Source organism: Globicephala melas, chromosome 6 (genome assembly GCF_963455315.2).
Source record: "Globicephala melas chromosome 6, mGloMel1.2, whole genome shotgun sequence".
NCBI lineage: Eukaryota > Metazoa > Chordata > Mammalia > Artiodactyla > Delphinidae > Globicephala > Globicephala melas.
This window is the reverse complement of record NC_083319.1, coordinates 45294028-45308877: the sequence shown is the minus strand read 5'-3', so window position 1 is coordinate 45308877 and position 14850 is coordinate 45294028. Positions and strand designations below refer to the sequence as shown.

At 38.5% G+C, this 14850-nt stretch overlaps 1 protein-coding gene across 1 annotated transcript in view; it reads right to left on the bottom strand.

Annotated features, from left to right (window-relative positions):
- TRPM6 (transient receptor potential cation channel subfamily M member 6) overlaps window positions 1-14850 on the bottom strand; it is a 138946-nt gene that overhangs the window by 23763 nt on the left and 100333 nt on the right. Inside the window, exons 26-31 of the mRNA XM_060300839.1 lie at window positions 12665-13797; window positions 12407-12519; window positions 8304-8427; window positions 5126-5217; window positions 3743-3801; window positions 1875-1900 (exon numbers count right to left, since the gene is read on the bottom strand). Of these exons, the coding sequence (XP_060156822.1) occupies window positions 1875-1900; window positions 3743-3801; window positions 5126-5217; window positions 8304-8427; window positions 12407-12519; window positions 12665-13797 (1547 nt within the window). The remainder of the gene's footprint in view (window positions 1-1874; window positions 1901-3742; window positions 3802-5125; window positions 5218-8303; window positions 8428-12406; window positions 12520-12664; window positions 13798-14850) is intronic.

Below are 14850 nucleotides of genomic sequence, written 5' to 3'. Positions count from 1 at the left end.
CATCTGAGTCTGACAAAACTGAGTTTCAATCCTGGCTTCACCACTTAAGGAGCTGTGAGATCTTGTTCACATTCATTCAGCATATATTTACTGACCTACTACGTGCCAGGTATTGGTCTATCCTCGACAGAGCAGTAATGAAAACAGATAAAGCCTACATTGTAGGAAAGGGAAATAGGAAATAAATAAGTAAATATATAGTATTATAGTATATTACATATATATTGAGAGAGTTAGGAATCGTGGGAGACAGGGAGATTACTCTTCTATATTATATAGGTTGGTTAGGAAAGACCTCCCTGATAGGGTGAAATGTGAGCAAAGACCCGAAGGAAGAGAGGGGGTGAGTCATAAGGATAAATGAGGAGTATTCCAGGCAGAAGTAATGGCAAGTGCATGGTCCTGAGGCAGGACCATACTTGCTGTGTTAAGGAGGAGAGAGTGGCCAGAGTTGAAGGAGGGGGAGCAGATCAACAGGGCCTCGTAGACGGTGTTTGGACTTTGCTTTTACAGAGTGAGCTGGAACACCATTTGAACAGAAGAGTGACTCAATATGACTTTGAGTTTAAAAGTGTTATTCCAGCTGCTCTCTGGAAATAGAGCAACAGTTTGGAGGCCATCCTGTAATCCAGGGAAGAGGTGAAAAGTGATACGTGGGGGTAGCAAAGTGATCAGCTTCTCAATATATTTTGAAAGACTTACTGATGGGTTGGCTGTGGCGATGTGAGAAAATGGGAGTCAAGTAGGATTGCAAGACTTTGGCCTCAGCAACGGGAAGGATAAAGTTGTCATTTCCTGAGATGGCAGAGAAGGGAGGTGGAACATTTTGTTCCACATTTGAAAATGCCCTCTGGACACCACGTGGAGAGGGTAATAGGTAGGTGGTCACATTCTTCATGGAAGAAATATTGCATAAAAGGGCTCATTCATGAGCCTGGAAATTTGGACTGGGGCCAGACTCTCAAGAGCATTGAGAAAGAGTAAGGGATTTGCAGCCCATCCTATAGGTAATGGGAAGGCACTGAAGGTTTCACATAAGTGATGAAGGTGCCCAGTCTGTATCAAGGGGTCAGGAAGATGGAAAGGTACAGTTTGTGATGAAATTTGAAAGTAGCTAATGAGAGTGGCTTCACCAGGGAGGTGTCTCACCAAAGTAGGCTTGGTCCCACTTAGCCACTTGGGGCATGGAGTCCCACTGAAGACATATAGGAAAGGAGATCCACATACAATCTTATGAATGGTTCTTAAATAGTAATGTGTTAAACGATGACAGTAAGAGTTGTTGAACAGTCTAAATGAGCTCAGTGGCTATACCCTCACTCACAGAGAAAACTAGAAAATCACAGTCAAAAACAGGTAACAGGTAAGATCAGGTAAGATCTCCTGATTTATCTGGAGAAAGACATTCAACCTTCTACTTTTCTACCGAACTTGCTACTTTGTATAGTAAACAAAAATCAGGATTTCAAGAACTATAAAAGTCTGAGACAGCAGGAGAGTAAACCCCACCACTGATAAGATGAAAAAATAAAAATATAAAAACTTACTGTTGGGCTTTCCTGGTGGTGCAGTGGTTAAGAATCCACCTGCCAATGCAGGGGACATGGGTTTGAGCCCTGCTCCGGGAGGATCCCACATGCTGCAGAGCAGCTAGGTCCATGCGCCACAACTACTGAGCCTGCTCTCTAGAGCCCGTGAGCCACAGCTCCTGAGCCCACACGCCTAGAGCCTGTGCTCCGCAACAAGAGAAGCCACCGCAATGAGAAGCCCATGCACTGCCATGAATAGTAGCCCCTGCTCACCGCAACTAGAGAAAGCCCGAGCGCAGCAATGAAGACCCAACGTAGCCAAAAATAAAAACAAAAAAAACTTACTGTTAACTCCATTTGAACTTCTCAACCTGTTTGAAAAATTAAAGTTATTTAGATAATGCTTCAAAATTTTCAATGATCAAAGAAATGAAAAGTGTATGAAACAGTAATAATACAATCTATAAGTATATATGTATATACATGTGTATATATTACTTTGAAGGAAGAGTATCAGTTACATTTGACCCCTACCTTTAGAGAAACAGTTTACAACCCTACAATTGTTTTCATAGAAGAATGAGCACCAGATATACATGTAATTAATTTACTGAGTAGGCCCTAAGCTAACTGAAAAGCAGTTGTTGGTTTTTGTTTTTAATTAGTTATGTGATCACACAACATATATAAGACTTAACTGTGTTTGTGTTGTTCTGGATCAATTAAACTAAAGGCTTCCTGAACTATGCAAGGCAGATGCCTACAAAAGAGTCTGTGAATATCTCTGGACAAGCCAACAAATCAGTTTCATTAGCCCACATGGCCCCTAAATGTTCACAGGCTGACATTAGCTCTCTTTAAATTGTTACATGCCCTGCTCAAGTGCACAAGTGGCCATGGGCAAGTTGGAATAAATACATTCGAAGAATATGTCCAGTATTTAAGGTCCTTGGGGAAGCAAGTACAATTACAGTTATTGTTTAATTTCATGCTGCAATAACCCACTACTCTGCATGAGCACAAACTACAGAACTTTTGGGAGAAGAAACTCATGTGCATGTTAAGGCTAGAGGCAGGCTTGCACAGAGAGACCTTGAGAGCTCCAGAGAAAAGGCCATCTCAAACAGAGCTGACTGCAAACTGACCGCCATATTCCACCTGCCTGGCATCAACGGGCCCTTTGTAGAGTACAGATGCTTTTGAATTCTGCTCCTATAACTCTAAGAATGGTTAATTTGATGATGTAACTGGAAAAGTCCATAAAACACTACAAACAGAATAATCTTTCCTTGGTTGGTTTTCAAATTTTCTCTGAATAAATAAAAGTCTAGGAGGAACCTCAAGTCTATAAAAAGGTGAGTTCTCTATCTCCTCTCTCTAGCCCTGTCTTCCTTTCTCTCTGTCTCAATCCTTCTCAACTTGTTACTGCATTGACAAACACTTAGGATGTTAAGGAGAAACCAAAAAGATCCATCTTATAAACTAAAAGGAAAATTTTGAAAAAAAAACTAAAAAAAATTATTTAGTCTTCATTCTAAGTCTTTTTATTTTCAGTCAAGACAAATTTATTCCTACTTTTTAATGCAAATTTCACTCTTATCTATCAGAAAATATATGATACTCATTATTTCATGTGTGTTTTTCTGACACTAAAAAGACAAATGGTTAGGGACTTCCCTGGTGGTCCAGTGGTTAAGAATCCTCCTGCCAATGCAGGGGACACAGGTTCGAGCCCAGGTCTGGGAAGATCTCACAGGCCACGGAGCAACTAAGCCAGTGCGCCACAACTACTGAAGCCTATGCGCCTAGAGCCCGTGCTCCGCAACAAGAGAAGCCACCGCAATGAGAAGCCCATGCACCACAACGAAGAGTAGCCCCTGCTCGCTGCGACTAGAGAAAGCCTGCATGCAGCAACGAAGACCCAAACCAGCCAAAAATAAAATTAAATTTTAAAAAAAGACAAACGGTTAATTTGCTACAGTAGTACATGTATCATTATATTCTTAAAAGGCACTAAGGTGAGATCTTGTTGCCAGAAACAGGAAAACTAGGAGAATAAATAATTTTCATTCTTGCTAACACAAGAAAAATACTGTCATTGGACACACACTTTTTTTTTCTCCTTTTCTGACCCAATTAAACCTTTATTCCCAATCCAGTTAAAAAAAATAAAAGCCAAAGATGCTTAAAGGCAGACGTTTAGAAATACTCACTGAGAGTTCCTATTGACCTTGGTGCTCCTTGAATTCCACAAAGAGTTTTTGCTTAGATCCTGGGCAGAAGGGAAAGGTCATTACATGTTCACCCAACTCTCTCCCACCCCAAGCTTCCAGTAATATATTTGCAGAACACACTCCTTGGAGGGTATAGTTCTTTTTTTTCCTTTCCTCTAGGCTCAATATTTCTCTTACTAAACATGCAAGACTCAAGCTAGAAAGATGCATAATGTTAGCACAATGTATGAGTAACTCAGTGTGATGACTGACCTTAACAGAAAGGATTACTTTTATGGGGACATCAAAGAGAAAATGTAATACATAACCGTTTTTACAAAAATGAGAGTGAACATATAACATCAGTTAATGACATGAAAGAAGAAAAGAAGGTCAAAGTTGACAGGAAACATTGACCATTACATTATTATATCCTATCATCAGATTATTGTTTCAGTTGATGATTATTTAGAATGTTACCTTGAATATATCTCATTCTATTTCTATACTCCAAGCATTACTCTAGGCATTTTCATTGGTGTTATTTTTGTTATCCACTATCAGTCTCGTAAGGATGGCATTAACCCCATTTTAGAGATACAGGTAATGAAGCTCACAGGTTAATTGATGTATACAGCTTTGAAACCTAGAAGTGACAGAGCCAGGATTTGACAGGGCAGATAGGTCCCTGCCTCCAATTACCTTCAAGTAGTCTTATATTTTACTTTCACAGATTGCATTCCCACAAGAACATCTGAGGTTTTTAGTATACATTCATATAGTTCCCAAGGTCATAGAGGTAATATTCAAACCAAGACCAAGATTAGATTTGGGGGGCTAGTCTAACTAGATCATGCTTCCCTCATGGTGGATGGCAATAAAACAGGCACATATTTGCAAATGGTTAAGAAAAACAGACTGCAAAATCAGTGGTAGAGAAACACTGAAAGTCCTTTCCTGCAATGTCCAAATCCCCTCCAACACATCTGCAAAGATGTTTGCTTTGCCTGTTTAATTAACCACACTAAATGAGGCACTTACTACTTCGAGAAATAAACCATTCCATCCTTGGAAAGCTCCAACTGCTAAAAATTCCTTCTCAAATCAGGCTGAAATCTGTCTCCCAGTAGAGTCTATATGTTGATGTTAGCTCTACCTCTTAAAAGTGTATTGAAAATATCTTATTTTCTTCCACATGGCAACTTTTATATATGCGAAAACAGTTTCAAAAATTCCTAAATTCTTTCTATTTCATGATAAAAATACCCAGGATAAATTACTGGGTGGATAAACTGCATAAAGGCGAACGACAAGGAAAGAATAAAGTTGGGGGACAAAGGGTGAGAAACTGAGCTTTTAAAATATCAAATAAAATGTTTTTACCTCTTGAGACTGCCTTACATGATCACTGACGTGTACAGAATGCCGTTCAGTTTCTCTACTTTTCATTTTCTGATATATGTAAGATTCTAGACCTTGTTAAAAAGAAGGCAAAAAATAGAGAATACGTGAAAACATGTTACACTTGAATCACAGTTCCAAATAAAAGATCTGAACACCGTGCATTCATCTAAATTGGAATATAGGGTTTTCTTTCTCTTTTTAGCAAGTTGTACCAAGATTCCTTTGTCCTTTTTGAGCTTTACTCAAGTGGCTGAAAGCTATACACCCTATTTCTATTCTTCAATAGTTACCTTTACATTTATAACCATTTATACTTCTCTATCAAAGAATTAAGTTATCCATAACCTGCCCTCCTATTAAACACCTTTAGTAATTTTTGCACACTTACCTTCCCTTGCACCCTATCATCCATGCTTTATTTAAAAATACATGAAATTTGAGGTCCAAATTGTTAGGAATTCTTCCTTAACAACTGCATCAGGCATTACAATAGGCTACTTAAAAAAGAAAACAAAACAAAAACAAAAGAAAGATAGAAAAGAGTGCCAGCCAATAGTTTTAATTTTTAATCCTTCTCTTAAAAAAATCTTGACAAGGATCATTACTGTTATTTTTTATATCTGGTACTTACAGAGTCACTGGCACATAGCAGGTGCCCAATAATAATTTAATAAATATTTGGTTGGATTAATTCTGAGAATAATACTTATTAAGAGTCCCTGGCTAAGGACATGGAAGCAACCTAAATGTCCATCAGCAGATGAATGGATAGAGAAGATGTGGCACACATATACAATGGAATATTACTCCACCATAAAAAGGAACGAAACTGACCCTAACGCATATATATGTAATCTAAAAAAACGGTACTGATGAACCTAGTGGCAGGGCAGGAATAAAGATGCAGATGTAGAGAACAGACTTGAGGACACAGCAGGGGAAGGGGAAGCTGGGATGAAGTGAGAGAGTAGCATTGACATATGTACACTACCAAATGTAAAATGGATGGCTAGTGGGAAGCTGCTGAATAGCACAGGCAGATCAACTTGATACTTTGTGACTACCTAGAGGAGTGAGATAGGGAGGGTGAGAGAGAGGCTCAAGAGGGAGGGGAGGGCTTCCCTGGTGGCGCAGTGGTTGGGAGTCCACCTGCCGATGCAGGGGACACGGGTTCGTGCCCCGGTCCGGGAAGATCCCACATGCCGCGGAGCAGCTGGGCCCGTGAGCCATGGCTGCGGAGCCTGTGCTCCGCAACGGGAGAGGCCACGACAGTGAGAGGCCCGCGTACCGTATAAAAAAAAAAAAAAAAAAAAAAAGAGGGAGGGGATATGGGGATATAGGTATATAGCTGATTCACTTTGTTGTACAGCAGAAACTAACACAACATTGTAAAGCAATTATACTCCAATAAAAATGTGGAAAAAAAAAGAGTTCCTGTCTAAATGTAGGAAATAACCATTTATTTTTTTTTCCTACTGTTTTATGCTGAAAAAAAAAGTATACAGGAAATGCAAAAAAGCTACTGGAAAAGAAAAATCAAAAAATTTCATGTACATTTTTCGTAACATCATAAAATTATGATAAATATAATTTCAATGATAGCACAGTATTAAAATTAAACAAACTATGCTTTCCTTTTTTTAAAAAATTTTTTCCTTTTCATAGTTGATTTCCTCAGAACTTTACTTTTTGTCTTTAGAAAGATCTACCTGACAGGGCACCTCCCCACCCTCAAAATTTTATTTTTTTTAATTCTTTTTTTAATTAATTCTTAACTCAGACAAGTTTTTAAAAACTAAAATTCTCAACCCAGAATGTGGTTCAAGCCAGGCACCTGGAGTCAGCCTAACTCCCTAAACCTTCTCTTCCTTTCTGATCATCAGATTTAAATGAGATTCTTTGCCAGAACCCTCCTGCCACACCCATCTTTCTCAGTTTGAAATTTTTTGGAAAGAACTTAAATAATTTGGGGGATGGGAGGGTGAGAGAGATGAGTGAAGATGGTCAAAAGGTACAAACTCCAGCTATAAAATAAATAAATACCTGGGGAGGTAATGTACAGCATGGTGACTGTAGTTAACAACACTGTATTGTATATTTGAAAGTTGCTAAGACAATAGATCTTAAAAGTTCTCATCACAAGAAAAAATAATTGTAACTATGTGATGGACGTTAACTTATTGTGGTAATCATTTTCAACACATACATACATCAAACCATTACATTGTACACCTAAAAATAATACAATATTATATCAACCATATCTTTTATATATTTTTAAAAAACATAAATAATTTATGTAAAAATGATGCCAAGAGCAACTGCCCCTCCTTCAGTTGTGACAACCAAAAATGTCTTACGTCTTCAGACATTGTTGGTTGTGGAGGCGGAATCACCCCTTGGTTGAAAACCAGTGACCATAGAGCAAACAAAGTTTTAAAGAAGCATAGTAACATAGATTTCAATACAATATCTATTTGTACCTTAAGTTTAGTGTTTCAAATAATTTAAAATATTTATGACTCCTTAATCACATAGTCCCCTCTGTTTAAAAATGAGTAAAGTTCTCTTACTATCAAATGCAAGAAGTTCAATGTTCAGTTCATTGCTCTCAATTCATAATCTGCCCTCTTTCACATTCTATGCCTAGCTCACAGTCTTCGTTCCTAGCTCATTGATCTGTCTTCTATCCTCTACAAACATCATTATGATTAAGCTTAAGGGATATTTGCCAATGGAACAAACACTATACGTAAGCAGTAGTAAATAACCAACTACAACTCAATCCACTGAATTCTGTGTAAAGGCTCATATCAATGTCACTTGAACTTTAAAGAATTTGTAAAATTAGACAACCCTACCCATAAATAAGACTAAATGAATACTCTCTGATCCAGATTCAACAGCTCTGAATATGAGACTATCTAAATTTTAATTTTTCTTTTCTAAATTCTGAAAACTATTCCATTAAACAAATGGAAATTGCATCCCCTTCATAAAAACTAAAACCAGAAAAGAGCTATTTTCCTAAGAGAGTGTGGTCATTCTCTCATCTCCCACTTGAAAGAACAGCAGGGACCGCCACTGGTCTAAAGATCATACCCTGAGAAAACACTACCAGAATTTTTAGGATTCAAGAGTGTAGACTGTTACATACTTATCTGACTAAATTTGGACACCGGAATCCAGTTCTTGCTGCAATTCTGTTCTTCTGAGATCTTATTTTCTCCTGGCTCTGGGTTCAGTTGGTCACTTTGAGAGCAGGTGTTGACTGTTATGACCTGGAGAGAAAAACACTCGTTGGAACACAGTGACATTAATCTGAATACGTTTTGTATCACATTAATAGAGGTACTATGTTGAAGAGGAGTGGTTGTTAACATTGGCTGCACATTAAAATCACCCTGAAGGTTTGAACTTCCATCACTCATGCTGGCAGGACCCAAGCATCCATGTGACTTTTCTATCTGCAGTCATGATTGAGAACCAGGGTGGGGAGCAGTTCTTAAACTTGAGTGTGCATCAGAATCACCCAGGACTGTGTTAAACCACAGATCACTGGGTCCCACCCTCAGGATCTGTGATTCAGTAGGTCTTCGGGGGGAGGGAGAATTTGTTTGTCTAGTATGTTTCCAGGTGGTGCTAAAGCTGATGGGAGACCACAGTTTGAGAACTACTGGTAGAGAGCAAAACAACAAAAATGTAAGGGTTGGATCCAAAAGAACTTGTTAGAATTCTAGCTCTGTCACTTAGAAGCTATATGAACTGGGAAAATCATGTAATGTCTATGAGCTCCATTCCCTTCATCCTTAAAATAATAGATAGCCAATAATAATGGCTGCCTTATGTTCTTCCCAGGGACAGATAAGAAATGAGATAAATTGACAAACTACAGGACAACAAATAAATGCAAGTTATAGTACTTGAGCTCAGTTATAATTTCTAGTTTAACTCTGGCCATTTTAACTATTTCCAAAATAATTCTATTTAAATTCATATTTTATGGGGTCCCAGCAATTCGTGGCATTTTCCCTGAAAGAAGAGTCTTTATCAAAGCTAAGTCTCTCCTCCAAAAGGTGATGTTACATAATTGATTCAATATTTATCTTTTTGCTTCTGCTTCTCATTCTAAAAAGAGTTGAGGTGCTTTGAAAAATGCACACATATTATTATATGGAAAAATACATGTAGAACAGAAAAATGAAGCAGGGCATTAAGATCATGAAAAGTGAAGTCCTGCAGAATTGTCAACTCAGATCTAAGGCTTCCTAACAATAAACAAAAAGATTTACTGAATGCAAATGAAAACATAACATATCAGAATCTGTAGGATATAGCTAGAACAATGATTAGAAGGAATTTTATAGCACTAAATGCCTATACTAGAAAAGAAGAAAGTCTCAAATCAACGACCAAGGCTTCTACCTTAACAAACTAGCAAAGAAAACAAAAACAAAAAAGGAGCTAATTAAACCCAAAGTAAACAGAACAAAGGAAATAATAAGGAGCAGAAATCAATGAAATAGAATTCAAAGAAAAATCAATGAACCAAGAGCTGGTTCTGTGAAAATATCAATAAAGCAGATAAACCTGTAGCCAGACTAATCATAAAACAAAAAGAGAAAACACAAATATAAAATATTAGGAAAGAGAGAAGTGAGGTCACTACAGATCTCTCAGACAATAAAAGGATAATAAGATAATATTATAAAAAACTTTATGCCAATAAATTTAAAACCTTAAATGGACAGGTTCTTCAAAAGACACAAAGCACACTCAAGAAGAATCACATAACCTGAATAGCCCTGTATCTATTACAGAAATTGAATCTGTAGTTAAAACTTTCCCACAAAGAAGGTTTCACTGTTGATTCTACCAAATAAGTAAGATTTAAATAATATCTATACAAACTCACCCAGAAAAATGAAGAAGAAGAAACACTTCCCAACTCAGTCAATAAGCCCAGCATCACCCTGATACCAAAACCAGACAAAGATATTACAAGAAGAGAGGTCTAAAGATAAATATTTCTCAAGAAAAAAGATGCAATAAAATTGTATCAAGATGTTAGCAAAATGAATACAGCATCTAAAAAAGATAATACATCATGACCAGTTGTGGTTCATCCCAGCAAGGCTGATTTAATATTCTAAACATTACTTCTAACATTATAAAATTAATTAATATAATTCATCATATTAACACAATAAAAATGAAAAACCATCTGACCATACAGGTTGACACAGAAAAAGCATTTGACAAATATCATATCTATTAATAATAAAAATTCTCAGAAAAGTAAGAATAGAAGGCAAATTCTTCAACCTGATAAAGGACATCTAAATAAAAACCCTACAGCTAACATCATACTTACTGCTAAAAGACTAAATACTTTCCGCCTAAAGAGAAGAAACAAGGAAAGGCTACCTGCTTTCACCACTTCTATTCAGTATTGTACTAGAGGTACTAGCCAATGTAACTGGGCAAGAAAAAGGAATAAAATACATCCTGATTTGAAAGGAAAAAGTAATAGTATTTTCATTTGTAGATAACTTGATCATTTACATAGAACATTCTAAAGAAGTAACAAAAAAAAAAAACTACTCAAACAAATAAGTAAGTTTAGCAAGGTTGTAGGATACAAAATCAATTTTTTTTTTCTCTCGGTATGTGGGCCTCTCACTGTTGTGGCCTCTTGCGTTGCGGAGCACAGGCTCTGGACACACAGGCTCAATGTCCATGGCTCACAGGCCCAGCTGCTCCGTGGCATGTGGGATCTTCCCGGACTGGGGCACGAACCCGTGTACCCTGCTTCGGCAGGCAGACTCTCAACCACTGCACCACCAGGGAAGCCCCAAAATCAATATTTTAAAAATTATATTTCTATATACCACCAACAAATAATCAGAACTTAACCTAAATATAAAATTCCTAGGAGAAAACATAAGAGAAACTCTTAGTGATCCTGGGTTTGGCAAAATTTCTTAAATATGATATGAAAAGCATAGACATGAAAGAAAAAAGTCAAATATTGGACTTCATCAAAATAAAAGTGTCCTATGTTTTCAAGGACATTTATGAAAAATAAAAGGCAAGCCACCGAGAGGAAATATTTGCGAAACATATATCCAAAAACCGGCTTATATCTAGAATAAGAAATAAAAATTAAAAAAAAAAAAAACTCTTGCAACCTAACAAGACAAACAACCCAATTTTATTTATTTATTATTTATTTATTTATTTATTTTTGCCTGTGTTGGGTCTTTGTTGCTGTGTGCGGGCTTTCCTCTGTTGCGAGCGGGGGCTACTCTTCATTGCAGTGCACAAGCTTCTCACTGTGGTGGTTTCTTGTTGCAGAGCACAGGCTCTAGGCACGTGGGCTTCAGTAGTTGCAGCACATGGACTCAGTAGTTGCAGCACGTGGGCCCTAGAGCGCATGGCCTTCAGTAGTTGCAGTGCATGGGTTCTAGGGCTCGCAGGCTTCAGTAGTTGTGGTGCGCAGGCTCAGTGGTTGTGGCTCATGGGCTCTAGAGCACAAGCTCAGTAGTTGTAGTGAACGGGCTTAGCTGCTCTGCAGCGTGCAGGATCTTCCCGGACCAGGGATCGCACCCGTGTCCCCTGCACTGCCAGGCGGATTCTTAACCACTGCACCACCAGAGAAGTCCCACAACCCAATTTTTTAAATGAACAAAAGATTTGAATGGATATGTCACCAAAAAAGATATACAGATGGAATATAAGCTCATGAAAAGATACCTAGCAGCACTAGTCACTACGGAAATGCAAACGAAACAACTGTGAGATACCACTACACACCCACTAATATGCTAAAATTAAAAAGACTGAGCATACTAAGGATTGGTGAGGATGTGGACCACTGGAACTCTCAAACTACTACTCATAAGCTGGTGGGGATGTATCTTTCTTCTAAAATTAAACAGATACTTACTATGAGACTCTAGCATTCCACTCCTAAATATTTACCAAAGAGAAATTAAAACGTATGTCCACACAAAGACTTGTACACAAATGTTCATAACAGCTTTGTTTGGAATAGCCAAAAACTGAAAATAACACAAATGTCTTTCAACATATGAGCTGACAAATGAATTGTGGCAAATCCACTTTGCTGACTCTTAAATTTGCATCTTCATTCCTTCCAGGACAATGCTATTTTGTGTACGTGGCACTTTAGAATAGAGAAAAACCAAGCTAAGTTAGCATACTACCTCAATTGCCAAAAACACAAAAGACACTTACTGGCACCTGTAGTCCTTGTGTTTTCTTCTTTTTCTTTGACAATTTCCTATCCTTGGTTAGCATTTTTGCTTTGATCCATTTTGACTGTCCTATCTCTGAGGATTTTGAAAGATCTGTAAGGGAAATGATTTACATGAGAAAGTGTAAGATGGTAGGCGGAACCATTTTGTTTCACAGAAAGGACTGACAGAATGGGGAGAATGAGAATGGTAGCAATGCAAGAATTTAATACTGGTTGTAAATATGTTTACTTCTTACTTTTAATCTTACAGATCTTCAATTTCTCCTCTTTGTGCAGTCTCAAACTCTGACTCCTAATGAAGGGCCTGTCTCTACGAAGGGGACTGATCCGAAGGGATGTGTTTTGCTGAAGCCATGGTCCCACCTCTGAGCAATCCCTCTGGGCCAATCTTGTTGAGTTATCAGATAGGGATCTGTCCCGGATCTGCCTCTGACATTGTTCACTCTGTTTGGAGTCACAGTTACAAGTGGAGGCCAAGCAGGTTTGCCATTGTTTCTCAGTGCTAAACACGCCAGTTTCATCGCCTTCTGAAAATGCCCAGTTCACATATCCACCTCCAGTTTGCATGCTCTTGACTTGGGAAGGGAGGGAGGTCACTTTAATGGGTGCAGGTGTGCAAATCAATGTGGGTGGCACTTGCTCCTCCTTGTCTTGTCTGGCTGGTAACTGAGCAAGTGACTCATACTGCTCCTTGGTTTCCACCACTGAGCCCTGGGCTGAGACAACCGGGGTCTGCCACATCAGATGAACAGGGACCGCACTCTGGGTGACATGTTCAGTTGCCAGCACATCTGTATCTGCTTCCAAAGATGGTCTGGACAGAGGCAAGTTGGTTTCTGCAGAATAAGGAACTTGCTCTAGATGAGAAGGGACAAGGAGAAATTGGCCATACTTTGGGTGTGCTTGCCTGTTCAGGGACACCCCAGAAGCAACTATACTATTTTCTGTTTCTTGCTCTTCCTGGTCATCTCTTACATTTGAAAACTTTCTGTCTGTAATCTCAAGAAAGGGCCCTGTCTGCACTCGTGGGGGATGCCAGCCTCTGGCCAGGCTCCGCAGCAAAGAAGGGGGCATGCTATAACACTGGTATTTCTTCTTTCCAGAGATCTCCAGGCTGCCTAGAACCTCTGTACAGATGACATTGCTCCAGCTGTGGGGAAGTTTTCTGCAAGTAGAATGCTTTCTGTTGGCCAGGAGGGCCTCATCCTCTTGTAAGGTGTCAACAGCAGAAAGGACTTTTAAGGTATCCACTGTAAGGGCAGAGAGGTCCTGCAGGTGTCCCACCTGGCTGTCCAAAGACAATAAGGAGTCCCTTATGAAAGACACCTTTTCATTCATTTCTTTCAGTTGGAAGCACATTTCTGTAACCCTAAGGGAAAAAGGGAGGGAGAAAACCAATAAGCACAGTAAGCCAATAAACACAGTAAGTGGGAACTTGCCTTACTCTCTTCCTGTCCTGCTTCCATCCTTAGGTGGCTCCTCAGCCTAAGCCACTTCCCAAAGTTAGGTCTGTCTCCTGCCTTCTTCTCTATCCAACACATACTCTCATCCCAGGTGATCTCACCCACTCCTGTAATTCCCACTATCACCTTAATAAGGAAAATTGCAAATTGTACTTCTACCCCTTATTTCTCTCCAATATTTCAGAGTCACATTTCCAGCTTCCTGCTAGTTATCCCTTCAATCATCTCATCAATCAGCCCATTTGTATTCATTAAGATATTCATTAATTTACAAGGCAAACATTTTAATATCTCTTATTGTCCAGCACTGTGCTATTTTGGTAGAGAAAGGAAATCCTGAGGAAGAAACTAGAATGATAGGAACAGAATCAATAAGCAAATACATAATTAGAAAAAAAAATTACAGATCTTTTAGAATAATATTCCAAGTCTACAGTACAACCAGGCATCCCAACTTTCAAACAAAACCCATTTTAAGAGACCTACACTCAGAGAAAGCCCGAGGCAAATTTTTAAATGACTTTGGATACTTTAACCCAAAATTATGATGTCTTCCCATTGATTCATGTAAAAGCAACAAGGCACCTTCAGCTATGCAAGTACAAAAGTAAACTGCAAGTAGAGTCAAATTAAATGTAACAATTGATTTCATTTAGAGAATCAGAAAGAACAAAGAAAATATATCTGTATATATCTCTGTAAATACCTCTGTATGGGGATAGGTTTTGTTTTGTGTCTTCCCCACCGCCCCAAAAGGTATGTTGAAATCCTAACCCACAGTACTCCTAGAATGTGACTTTATTTGAAAGTAGGGTCTTTACAGAAGTAATCAAGTTAAAATAAGATCATTAAGGTGTGCCATAAGCCTATACAACTCATATCCTTATAAAAAAGGGAAATTTGGACATAGAGGGAAGACAGTGTGACAATACACAGGGAGAAGACCACCTTGTGACTGG